Raw genomic sequence first — 21733 nt, forward strand, 5'->3', positions numbered from 1 at the left:
ATACAGTTTACAAGAGTGCAGCAATTGCATTTATTTTCAGTGAAAAAGTTTTGTGCTGGAAAGCTTCATTACATAAGCCAGATGCAAAGGATCATGAAACTGCTGAGTGAATTAGCAGGCCATTACATCCTTCTTGTTGTCTGTTGCCATATCAGTTTTCTGGATTCATGCACAATCTGTATCTTTTTAACATGTTTCATACCAACCAGATGTCTACATTTATGTTTTTAAAAACACCAAAAAACATTTCCTAGGAAGACAGAGGAGTCATCCCTCCCCTCATTGTAACTGAAATTTTACTTGTTCCCTGTTAATTTAATACATGGTAAAGCAGCTTGATGCCACTCAAGTAGGTATTTATTGTCCATGAAAATTTCATTTCCCACATAACCCATTGCTTTGACAACACTTAAACTTTGCTGGATGTAGAGTGCATACTAGGTCAATATTCATATCACTACACACTATTTTCAACATCTACAAGTGTATAGCAACTGTGCTGTCAAGAAAACAGACTTTTAAAACACATCATCTTTATTTTTGTTTAATGAAAATATGAAGGCGTAATAGTTTTATAAACTCAGATTACTTCCTATGAACATATAATAGAGCATAGAAGTGCAGCTGTTTCCTGAAAAGTGCAAGTATTATGATTCAAATATTGTTTTTGACAGTTGCAAGAAAGGCAGCCTGCATATTGTACTATAATCTGCAGTGCTTTTTGTTAGACTATTTAATTGATCATATGGAAAGCTGTATTTATCAATAATTCAGTTCCCAATGATGAGCTTATAGTATAAACTAGTCTTTTATTCATTAGTTTAGGTATATTTCTTGCACAAGCCTACCATATCATTTTTTTTAAAAAATCAGGATTAGGGTGAAAACCTTCAAGCATGGCATTATCCAGATTCATTCAGAAGTGACTCTAGTTCTGTAAATTTAACAAAATAAATTCTTATTAACAAAATGTAAGCATATACCTATCTAAGAAATATTTTTTGCCATGGTGGCATGAGATGGAAAATAAAACAGATCTTTATTCATTCCATGAAGTTTTCAGAATATCAGTTTTCAGGTTAGAACCAAGTCTGTTTTACCCCTTATTTGTACTGTAACTTTTAATTGATTTATATTTTGGTACATGTCATAATGGCATATATATAACCTAACAGTGCTACCATACAATACATTTTTGAGGTTTATATTCCTAAGGAAGACTATTTTACTGCTGTCTTAAAACAACTCTTCCACCTGTGAAGAAGTCTAATTCAGTTATCTAAAGCATTTGTCATATTCTGCTTTTTAGAGAAAATGTTGTTCTCTGCCAAAAATGCTCCCTAGATGACTATGCATCATTCAGGAGTTACAGCAAAGGAAGCTCTAAATTTTTTCAGCAAGTTTGAATCTCCCGGACAAATTAAAGTGGTTTAAAATATTATTGCCAAAATTGGTCCATAGGACCTTTTAAAAAAATGTTTTGCCTGTGCCGCCTCTATCCTGATAGCAGAGGCTACTCACTTTAACCACACTAGGTATTGGTACATTCAACTTCTCAATTGATAAAGTTTTCATATTTACAATTGAGAAGCAGTGTTATTGGTAACATAAAAATTCTTAATCCATTTGCATTTTGTATTTATTTTTAAATGGATCACTGATTTCCTCAAGTCATTAATATCATTTTCTGACATCATTTTAAAAGAGAGAAAGCACCATATAGATTGAACAATAAGGGGTCAGAAGTGCCAAATGTTCTCAACTCTTATTAAAGTCAGGAGGGGTTGAGAGGTTACTAAACATTTAGAAATGCATAGCTCCTCACAGGGTCTGGTCCTTACATATAGGAAGAGAGAACCTCATGTCAAACCTGTTGCATTTTCAGTTTCTCTTTTCTATGGCAACATTCCATCCACTATAAAATAATAAGATTAAAAATGTGTTTCCAGAATGCTCTTCAACAAACTTTAAAAATCTTTTGGGCCCAGATCTTTTAAAGTCTTAAGCACGTGCTTAACTTCAAATCATTAAGTTGGTCAGGGAGGAATGGGATAAAGTATCTGCTCACAGCAATTAAGAGCAGACTTAAAGTCTTCTCAGGATCAGGATTTGTATTTTGTTACTACCTTATTCTATATGTAGAGAATTAATGTGTAAGAAAAAACGTCAAATTAGCAGCTCAGAAATACAACCATCATCTATTATTTTTAAGAAAGGATGCAATCATTTTACTTTGCTTAGTAAACTTCTGCATTTAAAAACAACACAAAACACCTCCCTCTATCTGAATGAATAATGAAAATATAACAGTATTTTTAAAAGCATTTAGCTTTCATATAGTTATTCTCTGTTTTTATTATTATTGTTTGGCAAGGATGTTTCCTGTTCCTTATATCTATAGATATAGATATAATACACATGCATACCACTACTCCTCTGTTTCCCCTGAAGCAATTCATTTTGCAGTTATTGAATTTTTTAGGAGTGTTATTTTCATACTGTAAGCATCACAGCACCACTGGATCTTGATAGCATTTCTACATAAGGAGAAAGAAGCTTTGTGTTAGTAATTACCTAACATTGTCAGGAGCTGACTGCAGGCCTCTTTCTAGTGATAACAGAATAACCACATAATGTAGCTTTATAGCACATGATTAATAGAAAATAATTACACATCCTACAAAGGGATGCAATATTTCTTATAAATTGACTAGAATGGTTTCCTGTAGATTAAAGGACTCTTCATTATTTTATCAGTCCTTCTGAAGTGTAGCCACTTGCCTATGTTAGCTCTGATGTTAAGAGCTGAATGCAGTGAGGGATACCAGATGGTAAGCCTACTGGTACCTGAGATCCTGGGTACTGCTTGCTGAACATCAGACATTGTAATTCTGAAGCAGATAGATATATTTATCCATCAGAATTGGAGTCCACTGCTTCTGCATTTTTATATATTATTTCCCTCAAATGTGGATTTTAGACTTTATTTTATTCTACATGTCTTGTACTGCAGTAATAGACATACGGACCTCAAGACAACATTGAATCAATTGCTTTATATTGTCACTGTAAGTAATTTATCATTGATAACAGTGGTAGAAACAATACATCAATTTGGATGTTGTGTGTGCATCTGCAAAGAAGGTGGGGGAGGGGGAGGAGTCAGGATGTTTGGAGAAAGAGGTGTGTATGTTAACCAGTTAGAAAGGGACTGCTACATAATTATAACTCCAAAACTTGAAGTTAAAACATAATGTTCTTGGTAACCAAAAATCTGTTACATTTTCATTCCAACTTCCTTAGCTTGCAAATGGTTTAATGGATTCATGTTGCTCCTGAGGCTCATACAAAGAGTAGTAATGATAAAGTAAAAGCTTCTGTGTTGCATTCTTGTCCATATAGTGTAATGGCTGCAGTGAATCCATAAATTAGCTTACTAGACTGTTCCATCATCATCCATTTCATCTTATCATTTACTTTCACACAACGGTATTAAATGATGTATTACTAAATAGCAAGAAATGAAAAGTTTTCAAAAAGCAACATGTTTTTAATTTAATTACAGGCATCTGAATAGTTTTTTTTTTTTAAAGCATGCATGTTGTTTTGAAGTTCATGCGGTGCCATTAAGCAAAAGATTTCCAAGTGGTAATTTAGTCCATAGTCTTTTCCAGTGCCATTTGTCATATGTAGCTTATTGCTCACTTAACTAAGCCACTTCCCTGCTCTTACACATTGAGTTTTTTGTTTGGTTTGTTTTCTTGTTTGTTTGGAAGGTGGAGAGAGAGGTGGGGGGCAGGAGTGGAAGGTGTTAGTGATGGCTAGCAAAACTTTAATTAGTCTCTTGCCAGTTACTCCATAGGTTCCAGATAGCAACTTAAAATATTTACTTTTTTTTTTTTTAATGTACTGCAATTCCTATAGCATAAATGAGGGCTGGCATCTTAAACAAGTACCACTTTTTATTCTAGAGATATAATTCATATATGTAAGCATAATATTGTGGGATACATATATATTTTGTGTTTACACACACACATGCGCGCGCACACACACACACACACACACACACACACACACACACACACATGCGTTTATTTAATATATAAAATTTTAAACGAGATTAAATAAATTATTTGAGCCTCTGCTGTGAGACCTGTTACCTAGCCTGTAAGAGTTATCACTGCAATGTGAAGGCATCCCATAAGAGCTCATGGAAACCCTCTTAAACAGCAGCAAGGGGCAGTTCTTACTGACAGCCTAGTTCAAATGGTTCTGGACTTCTAGGTACAGGCATTATACTTTTACTGGTGTAAGTGATTGGAAACTGGTCTATACCCATAACAGAAGAGCAGTTCAGCACACAAAACCAGCCTGTATCTCTAGCAGAACGTAAGTGTGGCACACACAAACTGGCTTAAAAATGGTGGAACCCATTTTTAAGATATGCCACCCCACCAAAGGTTGAATGTGTGTTCTGTTAGCTACCGATCCAAACTATGCTGCTTGTAGAAAACTGCGTAACTTGGATCAACTCTGCTTCTGCTTTTTGGAATATCTGTACCTAACCTTGTAGAAGTACTCCCCAGAATTCCTTGCTGCAGTAGAGAAAAGGAGATGAATTCCTTTCCTACCTTTTTCCAGCCATGTATTTTGCATTTGTTCAGGAGCTTTCCTAATGTGTGTGTTGTATTTAGGGATTTTTTTAAAATCCCTACATTATGTATTTTTAATATTTTATATATTCTGGGGTAGGACTTTGAAATGGTCAATGCTCTGTTTGCCTCCAAGAGGAGAAGGAGGGGCTTTTAAATTTTTTTTAAATAGTAACTGTTCAAACAGAACATAAAAATAAAAGAGAACAATAAGAATGTATTTTTTAGGAAGCCTGAGAGTGAAGTATAAATATGCAAACTGTATCTCTATATTTATAAAGGTCCTTTCACATTCCCCACAGGGAGAATGGAGGGTACTAAGCACCTTATAGGACCCTAGGGACCTCTAGAACAGCCTGTGTATATTAGCAGAAAGTCAGGATAGTTTGGGTTCCAATTGAAATCTATTAACCCTTAAACATCTGTCTGCTTCTTGACTGCTGTATCACAAATAGGTTTGGCTAAAGGCAAAATTGCAGCTGATAGCATCAGCTCAGAAGAACCATCAATTCAAAAATCCTGCAGCCTTGCTTTTCTCATCTCAGAAGAGCAGTGTGTCAGTAGGGAGATGTTGTTTATCATATGTATCTGTGTATTTTATATTTTCCATGTTTGTTCCATAGTAATTTTTATCTTACTAATCATTCCATTTTCAATGGAGTTTTGGTTTTAATAATGCTTCATATTTAACTCGATACATATGTGTGTGCAATTTCAGCAGTTACAATTTATTGAACTACTATTAGGATTGATCTTAAAATATTTACATCATAGGAAAAAATTAAATTTGGATCCCACAGTACTCTTGCTTGGTATTGCTTTTGGAAGATATTATTTCTTTAAACTATTATAATTCATTTTGTTTCATATTTATCTCACTAAGCCTAAGCAAATTTCAAACAAAAATACATTAGTCATCTGTCAGACCATGTGAGAGCTGTTGTCAAAATTTTTGCAACCCCTAAGTCAGTGATATACTTAGTCCATAAAAAGAGGATGTGCATTAAATGTATAGCATTCCCTTCACATTTAAGCCAAAGATTATTTTTTAAATAACTTGGGTGTAATTTCTCAGAGGTCAGCCTTATCATAAGATTTTATATAGGTAAAAAAAGATATAGAAAGATGAGATCAAGTATATTTTTACCTGTCATACAGAAACATTGACAGCAGTTTGGGGTGGGGGAAGGAAACTGTTTTTTCTTTTCTTTCCTTTTCCTAAACAGTATGCATGTCTTTTAAAAATATAATTTATATCTTTGCCTAACTGCATTTTGAATGCCTAAAACAAAAAGATCTAATGTTTTAATTTTGAATTCAAGCTCTTATAACTGTATATAGGAGGAAACATCCATAAGGAGTTGCATACAAACTCTATTGCATTTATATCCGACTAAAGGTTAATATTGCATATTGTTTTCAATTAGGAGTACAATAGATTTGGCTGGTGGGTAGGAGAAATGAAGGGAACCATTGGCTTGGTGCCTAAAGCCTACATAATGGAGATGTATGATATTTGAGAGGCCCGGGTAAGTACATTTTAATCCAATCTTCTGTAATGGCTTATATGTTCCCCTATTCTCTGTTTCATGAGCATTTCTTTCCTGGAACCCTTGCAGAAGTCCTGTTAACATGAAGATTGTAGCAAAATATATTTAAGGCTCAATTAAAGCAGCTCTGTTGGGTTTGTGTATGAAATAGAAACAAACAACTGTGTTTGGAATAAGATGTATTCCATTACTACTTTCTTCTCCCTACCCTCTTTCAGTAGAAGCAAGTCTACAGGCTTTCTAGTTAGCTTTTGTTGCTGAATAATGTCAATGTGTACAATTAGACATATATGGAAAAGAAATATTTGAGCTCAATTGTGGGTTTTTTTATGGGTGTGTTGGGGTTGCTTGGTTGTTTGTTTAAACTAACCATGTATTACAAACTTACTTTTCTCAGTCAAAAGAAATCTGAAATTTAAGTCCAGCGTGGTGTGCAGATACAATTTCCAGATCTGGTCTCCAAAATGGGAAGATTCTAAGACTGTGTAAATCTGCAGTTGCCATGACTGTAGTTAGAACATCATCTCAAATATATGAAGTAAAACATTTGAAAAACACACTTCTGAGTTTGTTATGCAAGTCATCAATATTTTGTCAACATTTTTGGAAAAGAAGTTCTGTACAATTGTTTCATAACTGTAGTACGGTGAAACTAAATAGATAACAGTTAATGTATGAGGCACAAGCAATAAAACTGTACCTGTCGCTGTTTTCCTTATGTAATATTAGTACTTGTCCTATCCATCTGTTCTATACTAGTGTGGAACAGGATAATTTTTCTCCTATTAAAGTTTTGAAAATACAGCAGGGTCTTGAAATTAGCAAATTATTCACTTCAGGTAGATTTTTAATAGCTGATAGTTTCATTTCAATTGCTAGAAGTGATTTCATAGAAAGCTAAATAATTTCTGTGCAGCAATATAATAATGTGCTTCTGAAAAACTATTTTATATTTCTAAATGTGATTTATTCTTCATAGGATTTTATTATTTTATATATAGTAAGATTTTATAATCACTGAATAACGGGGCTAGAGTAAATCATCAGAGTCTCTTTAAAATTAGGGGAACTATAGTGACTTGCACCTTATTATCCTTATTTGGACGTATATTGTGTGAAAAAATAAATGGAACTGAAAATGGCTATTTTGGGTGTTGAATGCATAAAAAATAGCATTTGTGCATGAATTTCCTGTCAGCAAAGCACTCCGTACCTGTTTTTCTGTTGTTGAAGCACAGATGATTTCACTGATCCAATCTTCCTGGCTTGCCTACTGCTTACCCAAGTTATGCCATGGAAGTTTGTGAGACTATACATGTGAGTAAGGGATACCTTCAGCGTCAGCAGTAGCATAAGCAGGATATGGTTATTCATTATATCACAGCGAAGTACAGTTTAAAAAAAAATTAAGCATCTCCCGTACACAGAATCAGAGCAATTTCAATTGTAGTAATACTTAAAAAACCCGTTGTTCCATTTGTTTTTTGTATAGCTGCATGTATAATATCCCCAGTTATTTTGAATTCCCCAGAACACTTAGAAACAACCAGGACTGGTCTGATGATTTGTGAGACCCTCAAGCTGCCAAAAAGACAGGTCAAGCCAGCCTGTGAATTGCTGAGTCTGTGCAGGTCCCCTAGTACTTGCTTATGCTGTTTATGCTTCAGGCAGGCCCTGGAACCAGTGTGGGGTAAAAGGTAGCTTTAATTTAAACGTTAAATTGTTTTATTTCAGGCAACTAAAGCTGAGTTTTACTTTAAATAATTTATTTTACTTTTTGTTATAAAAGACTGCTAGTAAGAGTGAACCAGGGTGAGTTTGCTTATTTTACAAACTATTTTTTAAAGAACTGGTCATTGAAATCACATGTGTATGTAATCTGTGAAGCATTAAAATGAAAGATTATAACCTTCTTCAGAGTTTTTTACTACTTTTAATTTATCAAGTGTACTTGTAGATTGTATACAGTGTACACTGTTAATATCATGGCTAGAAAAACTTTCTTTTTTTAACAAACCAGCGTAATAAATCCACACGCTGAAAGATCTTTATATTAATTTAATAATTTAGAAATCCCCTGCAACTTTTTTGATTACTGTCTTTTGTGTCAAAGACATGTACACATGAATAACCCATAAAACTGAATTTATAAACATCTAAGTTATAGTAAATTTACTCTTAAAAAAAATTAGTAATTGTTTTGGACAGCAATATTATATGTTAAAATTAAACCCATAACAGATTTTTGCGGCCAGGTTAAACCTTGGGAAACTGTTTCGTGCTGACAAACTAAAATATGACAGTGCTAGTGGGCATTGCTCTCCTGTTTTCGTTTGGTATATAAAAGGAGAAGAATTTGTACTATAGTGGTTTGTCAGTAGATGGCAGCAGATTTTCGTAGCATGTTGCACTACTTGGAAACCCTTCCCCCACCAATTGTTCTCATGCACAGGCACTCGCATTTACAAGTTAAAATCACTGGAGGCCTCCTTCACCTTATCCCGTTAATCCAGGAGAGGGAGTCCTTACCCAACTGATGAATAACAAGCTCTTTGAGCTATTATTCCTGTTGATGGTGACAAAAATAGAAATAAAGTATCTTTTGTCTGTAGTTCTATAGCATTTATTTTCTGTCTGTTTGTACAGCGTGAAAGGTTATCAAACAGAAAACACGCACATTGAAAAACTTTTTTTCAAGAAGAGGAGACTTCCAGCACCATCCCAAATTTTTTTGAAATAAGCCAGCGAAGCAAAATCAATATGATGTTTACTTTAAATCGTTGCAAATACCATAACCTTTTTTGAATGAGAAAATTCTTATTAATACAATTTAAACAAAATTGGATGTTGGAAAATAGGCTAATTGCTTTATTTTCATTGTTTACTTAGATTTCATTTGCCTTTCTTTGAACTGTAAGACGGCTAATTTTTTTCTAAAGGTGATTGTAAGTCATATTTTATGCAGCATTTTACTTGATTATTTGCTCTGTACTGAATTTGTGCTATACTGCCATTAGATCTTACAATAATGTTCCACTCTGCAAATTTTTAAGGTTCAAATAAAGTTTAATTGTTTGCAAACTGTTATGATGCTAATAATTCAACAGCCTGCTGTGTTACTAATGAAATTACTTTGTTATGATTAATTTGGAAAATAGTGTGTTGATTGTAGTAATTAAGCACAACAAGGTGAAGTAAATGATTCTAATGCCATCTGGCCTCCAAACTGAATGAAGAAATGAAATGGGGCTGTCATTTGAATTTATTCAGTGAAGTAAGGGTAATACAAATGACTTTTATTGCTACAGCACCCGGACATAACCATGCCACTCCGTAGCATGATTTCATGTACTTCTGTGTATATAATTCTTTTTTCTCTGCATTAGTTGCTCCAGGCTCACAGATTTTACCTGCATCTAGGTGAGATTTACCTCCTTGTGCATGTTTCCACTAATTAGATATACCATAGTGTATGCTCATCAGATGCCAGTTTCTTAGATGTCCATATTTAAGGGTGATATTTCTAAAAGTGTTCACTGTTGACCTCACTTTGCTTTTCTCAGAGCCAATGGTAAAAACTGCTTTTGATTTTAAGGGGTAAGAATTAGGCCAAACCTGAGCACTTTGGAAAAGTCTTCCGTTGTGTTCAAAACCAGATATGTACTTTTTGTTCAGTTTTGTTCTGCATCCTCCACATAACACACCTTTGAGTGGTATGAAGCATAACACCGTGACACCTTTTCTGAAGTATATGGTAGTCAATGGAAAGACTGTTTGAATTCAAAAGCTTTTGCATCGTACCCATCAATTTGAAAGAAGAAAAGCTATTATTTCAAACTGCCTTCTGCTGGATTTTTGCTAATGATGTTTCTGCCCGAGGGAGGCGCTATTTTGTCCATAGCCTCTGGTTGTCCTCTGAATAAAGAATTCGAGACAGAACTTTACAGCCAAAAGGTAAAAACTATTTTTTTTTTTTTTTTTTTACATGGGAAAAGATGTAGATATGAACCAGAATCCTAATTTTTATGAAGTTAACTGGGTATTATCACAGCACTAGGGAGGTATTTAACAATAAGAGAAAGTACCCAAATGGACTGTAGTAGAACACCACTAAGTTAGACAGGCCACTAGGTGGGTGTACAGAAGTGCTCCGTGCTCGTTTTACAGCGCTGTAATTTAGACCACTTTTTGTAGTACTATAAAGTTATAGCACATTTAAACATGAGAGAAGTGCAGTTTTTGGCGGGGAGAGGGGGCCTCTGAGCCTCCCTGCATTTTCCAGGCAAGGGGCCCTCTGCAGCCTCCTGGGGCTGCAGGAGACTGCAGATAGCTGCAGACTGCTGGAGAAGGCAGAGCTGGGCAGAGAGCAGAGGAACAGCAGGGGCACAGAGAGGGAAAGGGGGGCTAGGGTGGAAGAGGTGCCATTCCAGCCCTGAATCCCCCCAGGCAATGCCCAGACATGCTGTTCCAGGTTCCCAGTCATGGCTGCTCTGGGGCACCATGGTCTGTGGATGTTTGAGTCCCCTCCTCCCTCCCTGCCACACACACCATGCCCCCATGCTTCCCTGGCTCATCTAGGACCACAAAGGCCCTTCCCAACCACACCTTGCTGGGAGGGAGCGGGTCCTCAGCAGGGCAGGATGGCATGGGGCTAATGCCAACACTTCCTCTGGCCTGGGCTGCACAGAGCCAACCCCCATCCCTACAGCACTACCCAGCACAGACCCTACCCAAGATGCAAGCTCTGCCAGGCACCCACCAGCCTTCTGGGGTGTCTGGAGCTCCACAGGGGTCTGGGGGACCCCAGCACAAAGCCAGCCCCTCCAGCTGCAGAGCTCACAAAGCCTATGGGATACTAGCAGAATCATCAGAAATTATACCAGCATACAGAAGTTATTTTAAAAGTTTTATAAAGCTGTGCACTACTGTTAAGTGGAGAAAAAAGCAATTGGTACATGCCATAGAAGCCCCACACATTTTTTTTCCTCCAACTTGTAGGGGTCCTGCAAAATCTTGAGCTGTAAAAAATCAAGCAGAGATGAGCAAAAACTGCCTGGTATGGAAGGGACATAAAAAAAGATTATAAAATAGGGTATTGATAGATTTTCCTCCTCTTCCCATTATGTAATAGAACATCAATCAAGGTAAAGAAAATGTTCAAAATACTGTAAAGTTATGTTAGAATAGAAGATACAAGAAAGTCTCTTAAAAATGTGTTTAAATATAACATGCAATGATATGTATTGGGATATTTAGATAAAATTGAAACACATCCGGAAGACATTGCCCTGTCATACTTGTAAAGGTATTGTTCCTCAAAGACCTCTTTATTCAGACAAGTATTTGTGCATGTGCTTGCATCCATTCCTACTTAAATGCACACCCAAAACACCTTAAGTTGGGGTTAGAGCTAAGAATACCTGGTCTTTAGTAGAGCTCTTCTACCCCTCTGCATCCCAGAAAGTAGTCTCATAGTGCAGTGGTTAGATCATCAGGCCACATAGTAAGGGGCCACACGTTATTGTACTTTTCTGGGAGTGATTTAGTCAAACTCCTTTCTATTGGATTTTGAGGAGAATGGTCTGCCCCAGGCCTGTTCTCTGGCATTTTGGTGGAAGGATGTGGGTCATGCCTCAGTGCCTTCAATCCAGGCACCAGTGTAGGGCAGGGAAGAGAAGGGTGAAGCAGCTCTGTAGATCCTGCTTTCCCCTGCTCCCAGGAATTGGTAAATTGGTACAGGGAAGTAAGGAATGATCCAATATGCTGCTTCTATCTCTTCTACTCCTTTGTGCTGCAGTACAGAATGGGCAACAGTCTACCTCTGAATCATTGCATAAATTGATAAAAGGACACTATACAGAGATAATGTTGAAACAGGATCTAGTTGGTTTAAACAATTCTGTTTTTGCAGTTGGGAATCTTCAGAGTCGACCCACTAGGAGGGAAGTCCACAGAGAATTACAGGACACTGTGTAATGTTCCTTGCCTGAGAGAGATGCCACTGCGAGCCCAATTTAAAACCAGAGATGTCTTCTTCTCTTATTCAAAAGCCAGCTCTTCCCTACCCCTTTGGGAACAGCAATCTTGCAGTAACGGAAAAATTAAAAATCAGGTGTCATCTGCCTCTGGTAGCTATGGGTAGAGAGATCCAAGTACAACAATACAGACTGTCTAAAAACAGGAGCTAAATGTAGATTAAGAAGCAGATAGTTTCAAGTGACACTAAAACCTAATCTCTCCCCCCTTCATTTTCTACTTTTAAATAGTATGTCAGATCTTTCATCCCTATGTGTCCAGCAATGTAGTGGAAGCCTCCCTTTCCCTCCTAAGCACTAAAAAACAGACTTTAGTGGTGTGTGATAGGTGATTAAACAATTTAGAGTAATACTTTTAAAGTTTACACTGAGGGATGAAAAAAACTTCCACACACAGTTGTAATGCAAGTGAGGATTTATGTAGCTAAGAAAGAAATTATTACTTGCATCAGATCCAGTACATGTAAATGTTTCCATTCTTATAAAAAACAAAACAAACAAACCAAAAAACAAACAAACAAAAGTGCCATGGGCATCTTACTGGCCACAAATGACTGGAATTCTAGTTTCACATCTCAGTCTTCGGCCCCTGGCACACATTCATTTAAAGGCACAATGGGAGCTGAACCTAGATTCCAGTAATGGTGCCTCTTGCCATGCAGGGGGAGCCTGGGATCATTATCCTGCGGTCCCTCTCCATTGGCAAGCTGAAAGGTGACCATAGATCCAGGGCCAATAGCTAGTTGTTGCTTTCTGTGCTGGAACTACACTAAGGTTTGCATTTGGCCCCATTGCAGTCCCAGGGCTGGAGCTGGCAATCAGCTGATTTTTGACCCTGGTCTCAGGCTGCACCGGGCCAGTTTGAGACCCCAGTACAGTCCCAGTGCTGGAGCCAACAATCAGCTAATTGTCAGCCCAGGGCTAGACCTTCTAGAAGTTTATTTTAAGGTGCTGTACAAGCCAACCATAAAAATGTTCTACATTATATGTGGAACATTTTTATGGCTTGCCATTTTATGGTGTCATCTTAGATTGGATGCATGTGTAGCACTCTTGCCGTTTATGCTGTGATTAATACATTCATCACAACATAATTGTAACTTAGAGGGGGCCTATAAAACAGCATTCCTAACACTTCAGTATCTACCCACATGCAGAACTGTTTGGGCCAGGAAAGAGCATTATGCAGAATCACCAACAGTCTTTCAGTTTTCCAGTAGCAGCAAGGTATTCTTCAAGTTTCCCATCCAGGAGCTGACATGGCCCAACACATCTTAGTAGTAAGATCTGATGCAGTCATATTGAGTAAGGTAGAGAACAAACATCTTGTCTAGTACAGGTTACTGAGTTGCTCGCTGGTACATTTGCAGTGTCATGTGTGTTCTGAAGTAAGTGGGAAAAGATGGTTGCTACACACTGAAGTGTGTGGTGTAAGGAGGGAAGGGGTACCTCCTCCTCCTTTTATTACATCCCAAGAGGATTAGAGTGGCTTGTGCATAGAGAAGACCAATGTCTAAATTTGAGGTGAGAAGTAGGGAGCTCGATGCCATCTGTGTGTAATCAGGTTTTTGATCCTGCTCATTTCTTAGAAGTGTGTGAACACAGTATTCCAGCTGTTTTTGATAGATACGGATTTTGGTTTATCTTTTATCGTAAGTTTCCAGTTACTGAAAAGATCCATTCCAGTCCCTACAGTACAGATCTCTTATGTGTCTAATATGAGGCTATCCCTTTGATGTATAATTATTCATCCTCTTCTGAACATTTCTCAGGCATTTTGTGGCATTGGCTTTACTTCACCCATGGCAAGCAAATATTCAGTACAAAACATTAGAAGCTCTCTTTCCCCTCTATTTTAAAGACAATTTCATCATTAATTTTATTTTTTTTAAGATGCCAGAAAATGCTCAATGGAAACCAGAAATATCTGTTTATTCACATTTCCACAAACCTACAACTCCTCCCTCCATACACATAGGCACCCACAGAACCAATATGTACCTATTCAGGCTAGAAGGAGACTACCTTTACGGACAAGAAAATAAGTTTCTGTTCATTCTGTTGTGGTTCTGAGAATGGCCTTTGGATGGTGGCTTTTTGATATGGACACCTCTATGCTCACTGGATTGAGACAATACATTGCCTTCATATTGCTCTGTAATATCTATCCATTGGTAACTTCTTGTCATTACTAATTTGTGACTCAGATATGAAAGGTATTGTATTGTATTATTCATCCCATGATCTGTATAGAACCACTGCAGAGGCAGTGGTTAGTGAACAAGCATTTTGCTTGATAGATTTTGCCAATTTGTCGAGTGATTGGGGTAAGTAAAACTTCAGAGTGTAGGAGGCACTGTCCTCAGTCTTATCTGTTAATAAAAGGTGCAGTGCTTTAGAATAAACCATTATTGTTGCATGCATTTATGTCACCAGATTACTTGGACACATATTTTACAGCTTCTCATGGGAGCTCCCATCTCTTGCTTTCTTCCTTCCAAGACTTCTTCCTGCTGGTTCCAATGACAAGTGGGAGTTAGGTCAGATCTCTGTGGCAGGTGCAGATTAGGTTTTAGGAAAAGGCCTGCCTGCAAATGAATCTCAATATGCTCTGAAAGTGGCAATAGTCAAGCTCAATCTGAATCTTAAAGTAAAACATTTAATGTTTGAATGAGGTCCTTCCCAGGTCTCCATCAGGTATATCTCTGCCAAACACAGTAATAAGTAAGTAGTAACATAATAAGATAGCCAGGAACCAAATCATTTAAAGTTGTTATACAGTTTATGAAGATCTTGTCCACATACAAACTGTGAAGCTTTGGTGCAATGTAATCTTATTGATATGTCCAGCTTCATAGGCCGCTTCATGCTTTAATCATTGTAACTTTTGAGTGGAGGTATAGTATAGTAGTTTAGCCAGAAATGGACAAAGTACAGATTGTGGAACTAGGATCACAGAGAGGAAAGGTTGTGGTCTCCTGGGGCATGTGTAGATGAAACGGGGGCCCTAAATTGAAGCAGTGGGTTTTTAAAAACACCACTTCAATTTAGGGCCAAGTAAACCCCCGTGTTGTGCACATACCCGTGCACTTACCTGCCTTTCTGGGGAGGGGAAGGCGAGCTGCCGGCAGGTGGAGTGATCCCTGGGCTGCAGGGGGACGACAACACCGGTGCTTCCTCCTGTGGCGGTGGTGGCCCTCCCCTAGGCGGCATCCGCCCACAGTCACCCAGCTTAGGTGGTCCTGGGAAGCACCACAGACATAGCGGGAAGCACTGGGCCCCCACGCAGTTTAGGCAGGTAGACTCCAGGGGGGGAGAAAAAAAGATCAAGTTCAATGCTTTTTTTTTTTTTCTCCCTTGGGCAGAGCCTGCCTTCCCAGGCTGCTGCCAGGCTGCCTGCATGGGCTTCCTGCAGAGCCCCTGAGCTGCACAGAGCCCGGTGCTTCGCTCCACGAGTGCAGGGCAGCAAACTAAAACTCCTTGAAGGAGTTTTAGTTTGCTGCGCCCCAAGTCATTTAAGATGCATTATGCCACCGAATTTGCTACAGCAGCTGGAATTACTGCGCAGTATGCCTCTGACACGTGCAAACACCAACACCATTAAAGTGGTGTAAAAACATTTAACCCGCTTTGAAGTGTCATGCACACATGCCTCTTCTTTCGTCTACACATGGCCCCGGTCAGCCATAGGTGGAAGAAGGCATTTTTGATTTAGATATTAAACAATGAACGAAATACAGCAGAACTTCAGTTTATACCACACTGGACGCATCTACACATGCATTAATGTGCTTCTCCAAGTGTGCATTAAATTTAGTACTTCCAATATGAGGTACTAAATAAATGCGCATTAGGCTGCACTAATGCTCAGTAGCACAAGTGCATGCTTTTGAGGTGATGCTTAATGCACAGCAGCCTATTTGGTATGCATTAGCATATTAGCACAGTTTTTGTACATGCTGCTTTAATGGGCAATAGAATAGGCTACTGCGCATTAAAGCACAAGTGTAGACATGCCCACTGAAGCTCAAGGGGCAATTGTTAATATATCAAGAACCAAATTCTCAGATTACATTGTGGGATGTGTGTTTAGTTCGAGTCTGATATTCCTTAGGTTGATAATTAGACAATGATTTCATCATCCAGCTAATGATAACAACTAATAGGCATGTTGTAACAGCAAGCACAATCAATAAATCTAGGATCATTATCAAGACTACTCTTGTGGCAATAGTCCTGTGAATGTACACTCTTCCTGTCTGAAACTGTTGGAATGCTTTCTGTTCATACACAACTCTACATTATCTGCTGGCAACACAATGAAAATTTGTAGTCCACATAATCACTCCGGGGTATCAGGAAAATGAACAATGACTCGAACATCCTCTGTCTGTCTGTCTTTTATATTGTATACTGCTAGGCAAATCAGTATTTATAAACTCAATCATGCTGAGTTTTCAATATGATGTATAGGACATTAACCATGGGACTTCCTTTACCCTCGGTAGACCTTTTGTAGGTAAATAGATATTATTAGTCATTATTAACCCCTTACTAGCATTCGTGAGCAGTAGCTCAGACCTGCAGTCCCCTTGGATATAATGAGGCAGGTTGAGTAAGCAACTGCCTGCTAATCTGAGTAACAGGGTTAAAATCTGGCCACTTATCATTCTGAGTATTTGGCTTTGCATGAACAAATGTTTTTTACGACAAGCCCAGGAACACAAGGTATCTAAGTATAAGTGGCTGATTTGTGAACTGATTTCCTGTTGCAATTCAGGATTACCTGATGCCTAGTACCTAATGCAGAGAATTTTCTGGAGGACAGGAACTGACTGACTTTTCTTGCCCAGATCTCCAGCTTCAGAGTGAATTTCTGAGGTGCAGCATGCTTCTCCTATTCAGACAGAAGAATTGGATACCCTACTCATTTCAAATTCCCAATTTGTGCATTCAGGGCCTGTGGAGTCTCTGTTAAATTCTGATTGGTTACACCAGTGTAACTATGGAATAATCCTACTGTAAACAATGTAGGTCCTCTGGTTTTAGGCAGTAAGGCTGTGCAAAGCTTCAGTAGCCGATTTGATTCGAAGGAGATTCTGCCTGATTCAGGGACCGAATCTCCAAAACAAATCAGCAGACCAATTACAAGCTCTGAATCAAGTCGAAGCATCCAAATTGATTTGGAAAAAGATTCGAAAGAGATTTGGCAATTTGGCCATAGACTAAACAGGCAGTTCACACAGCTGCCTCCAGCTGGTAACTCTGTTGGGGTTGGTGGAGGGAAGAGACGGGGAAGGAGGAATTGGGGCTGGGGCTGGGACAAACTGCCCAGCTGGGGTGGGGAGACGCAGGATGTGAGCACGGCAGTGCTCAGAGCAGGGGCTATACCCTGTTGCCACTTGCCCAGGTGGGGAGGGGGTGGGATGCGGGCGCGGCTTGTTCTGGGGAGAAGGGGGCAAGCAGTGGCATCACCCACTTTTCTGTGCCAACTGGCAAGCAGCGACAGCACAGAATCCCCACTCCCAGCACTGATGTGGGCATGGCAGTGCTGGGAGCAGGGGCTGTGCTTCACTACTGCTTACCCAGCTGGCGTGGGGGTGGGGAGGGGCATGATGCAGGCGCGGCTCACTCCAGGTGGAAGGGGTCAAGTGGCAGCAAGGCATAGCCGCTGCTCCCAGCGCTGCCACACCTGCATCGGCAATAGGCATGGGGATTCTGCCATGCCACCACTTGCCAGCTGGCATTGGGGCACATGGGATGTGGGTGTGGCAGCACTGGGAGCGGGGCTCTGCCCTGCTGCTGCCTGACCCCTTCTGCCTGGAGCAAGCCGCACCTGCATTGTGCTTCCCCCTCCCCCCCCCCCCCAACTGGCTGGGCAAGCAGCAGCAGGGCAGAGCCCTCTCTCCCAGCACTGCCACACCCATATCCTGTATGCTCCTGCCCTCCTCCATGAGTAACTGCCCTCCTGCCTGGGCTGGGCAGCTTGTCCCAACCCCAACAGACTTACCAGCTGGAGGCAGCTGTGTCAGCAGCCTGTTTAGTCTATGGCCGAGTCTCTGAAGTGGCACCAAATCTTTTGGATCTGATTCGTCTGAATTGAATTGGGACGGTGATTTGAATCTCTGAATCGAATCACTGTCCTTCGAATTGACCGAATCCAAATCTGAAGCAAATACATGTTGCTTCACACAGGCCTATTAGGCAGTATAATTAAAAGTTCTGTTTTATCCAGCTCCCTCAGTGTCCTCTTTTTAGTAACTCTAAGTGGGAAGAACAGGTGTCATTTTCAGTAACATTTAGTATAGACAGCTATCAAAGGCAGATGACTATGCTGGCTGGATATACTATTATCCTTTCAAAAATAGAAAAAAGTGTTTAATAATGTGGATTTATCTTGTTATAAATGAATGTGTAGCAGGATTATAATAGCTATGTGTGGACCAGTGTCAGCCTCCACATCTTTGTGTGTATTCTGTTTTCTCTGGGACAGATTCATTCCTCTGAGAAGCAGATATGACACAATTGACTTTAATGGCATTAGGCCCACTGAATTTGGACTTATGTAACTATTAACACCCAAGTTGTTGTTTTTTCCTGATGTTTCTTAGCTGAGTGCTTAGAGAATTTCAGTGCATTCCAGGCCTGTTCACCACAATTTCAAACAAGTCATGATACCATCAGGTGGACCATAGTAAGAGAAAGCTGGACTGGTCATTCATAGTGTTTGCTCCATGTAACGCTATGAATATCTGATGGCAGAAGCTTACGTGCCATATCAGACCTCTTTCAACCGGGTATTTGTGAATCAGATATACTAACAATATCTACTTTTGTTGAATTTCCTAACACTACTGGAAATGTAACTAATAATTATCTGTTGGGAGAAGAAAAAGGAATGAAGTCACATAAGTAGGTAATTTAAATGATTAAGAAGCTCTTAAGTTTGCTTGTATGTATGAGAGATTTGAGAAAACATTGGCACTTCCATCTATGTAAGGAGGCTTTTTGCAGATATGTTCCCAAGAAGATTATCTAATTCACAGTGTAGGCAGCCCCTGCTTAGCGGTTTTAATTGGTTCCTAAAAAACCGAGCGTTAAGTGAAAACAAAAGTATATGATGACTCAAGATGGCGACCACAGTTGTTTTTAATGACTCAAGATGGCAACTGCGAGTATAATAACGAACCTTGCTGAATGCTAAGTGAAATGAGGTATCAATTTCAAATGAGCATTATAGCTAGCACTAAGTGAAACAACGTTAAGTGGGGGCTGCCTGTAGCCACTAACCAGCAATGGTACATGCCCACACACGATTAGTCCAGCCAACTTCATTGAGTTTTAAACATACACAAGTGTTTTCCTGGATTGGGCCAGCATTAGTGATCAAATGACACCACACAGAGATGAATTGTGACCATTTGGAGATGGCAGATCCATTTGATTGGCAGGTAGACAAAAATAATACCTTTCAACTTCGGTTGGCTCAAGCCAACAATCTTTTAAAATAATATTCTCCTTACTAAAACCAGAAGCATTACACCAGCAATGTCTTTGGTCCAAATTACATTTCTCTAATGAAAGTTAAGATGACATTCTTTAAGTAGGATCATGTATATCACTGTGCTGTACAGATACCAAAGTAAGTTTGAATGTATTTAATATTACCTTTATTTCTGTTGTCAGAAGAAGCATTTCAGTCATTTTTCCCCCAAGCAAAATAGCCCAAGTTTGAAGTTGTAGTCATTTATCCATGTAAAGCAATTAGCTTATATTATTACTATGGTATCTAGGTATCTTGTATGGAAAAACAACAAATCTTCAGTTTCTTCCTTTGACTCTTTCGTCCTTCAAAGAGTATAGGGGGACCAATCCAAAATCTGCTGAAATCTTCATCAGGCTTTGGATCTAGTAGGTATTTAGAGGTAATTTTCTTTTTTTATCATCTTTTTTATTTAATGTGTTACCGATTATTTAATTCCATTCCAGTGCTGGTCTTTATCTTTGTAAGGAGTCTTCTTAAAATATATATTTAGTTCTGCATTTATGAAAGTGCTATGTGATGTTGCTACCTGATTTTATTGAAATGCACGTGTCAGGAAAAAAAATTGCCTTCACTGTCAAAACTGACAGTAATTACAAGTCCAAATATATAGCTGTGATTGACTTGTAAAACTAAATCTGTAATATTTCAAGTCTGAGAGTTGACTTGTGCAGCTTACAGAAGATATATCCAAGTATTTCCCTTACAAGCTGCCATTGTCCTATCAATTTCCTTTTATCTTTTTTGTTTTTATTTGCAAGTGTGGGGAGTAGAACGCATTTAGATGCCTTGTTTGTAATTTAAGAAGTCTTCTTCTAGGGAAAAATAAAGTGATCTTTCTAGCTAAATAGCTGTAAAAGGAAAATCAGGAAGGTTTAAACACACGGGCCTTTTTATATATTTCTCTTTATGCTTAGTCTAACAGTAATAAATATCGCATATTGATTACTTAATTGTAATGGAGGTAAACTTGGACAGCAGCAACATTATAGTCTATTTACTGCCTTAATTTTTAAACAGTTTTTAAATTTTAAAATGGATATTGCACTAAATGCAGTGCCTTATCCCTGTCCACAGTGCATGGCTTCTCTTCATGCCTTTTTTACTAAAAGATCCTACTATTTAGGTTCTTTTCTTTTCTGTTACATTTTGTATGAATTTAAAATCTGGCATTTTTGTTTATGCTAAGCTAGGAGACGTGAAACCTAGATCCAAGTGAGAAAATATTTTTTAAAGGCAGGATTAGCAAACAAGAACAAAGAACGTAAGGGCTATGAAAAGATTTTAGGTGTATCCAGGCTAGAAATCTATTTCAGTTTAACCTGTTTATCTGGCTTGGGAATGTTTAACATTTTACAATAGCTGAAAGGTAATGAGACATAGGTTTAAAACTTTAAAAGTAGGTGTTCTTTTTAAGAAAAAAAAATATATGGTGGCTTAAACTCAAATTACTTTCTGAAGTGAATCAATATCTCTGTAAAAATGACTTCATCCTCATTAAATATATTGTCATTTAGCTAGCGTGCAAAAAAAAAATAGCATTAAAACTATATGTATGAAAAGCTACTAATAAGTATTTAAAAGGAGCATTTCCTGTACATTGCTTCAAATGTATGGTGTTAAGTTTGTTTTTGGAGTCCATATCTTTGAACAGATTTAGTTTTCCTTATGGGAGGAAATAACTTTCCATGTTACTTCATTATTTCTAGTCTTAAAAAAAAATTTGATTCAGGGAAGCAAAGAATAGGAGCTGGTAATTTCTTTGAATTCTAATACAGTCTATCTTCTTAATGAACCTGCTGCACTGCCCAGAAAACAGTCCTTTGCAAATAAACATGCTGGAAGTGATTTAGCCACAATGTCCAGACTGTGTAAACATCTAATTATTACAATAAAGTTGTCAATAAATATACATTACTGCTCCCTTTTCAAACATTAACCAACTTTTTC

The 21733-nt window shown here is 38.3% G+C and overlaps 1 protein-coding gene across 4 annotated transcripts in view; it reads left to right on the forward strand.

The window, feature by feature from the left end:
- SKAP2 (src kinase associated phosphoprotein 2) overlaps positions 1 to 9290 on the forward strand; it is a 163816-nt gene extending 154526 nt beyond the window's left edge. For all 4 annotated transcript variants that reach the window (XM_059728898.1, XM_006265356.4, XM_019498000.2 and 1 more), the window contains 2 exons: positions 6083 to 6184; positions 6603 to 9290. In XM_059728898.1, the coding sequence (XP_059584881.1) occupies positions 6083 to 6175 (93 nt within the window). In that variant the 3' untranslated portion in view covers positions 6176 to 6184; positions 6603 to 9290. The remainder of the gene's footprint in view (positions 1 to 6082; positions 6185 to 6602) is intronic.
- The last annotated feature ends 12443 nt before the right edge of the window (positions 9291 to 21733 follow it).

This window comes from Alligator mississippiensis, chromosome 5 (assembly GCF_030867095.1).
Source record: "Alligator mississippiensis isolate rAllMis1 chromosome 5, rAllMis1, whole genome shotgun sequence".
Taxonomy (NCBI): domain Eukaryota; kingdom Metazoa; phylum Chordata; order Crocodylia; family Alligatoridae; genus Alligator; species Alligator mississippiensis.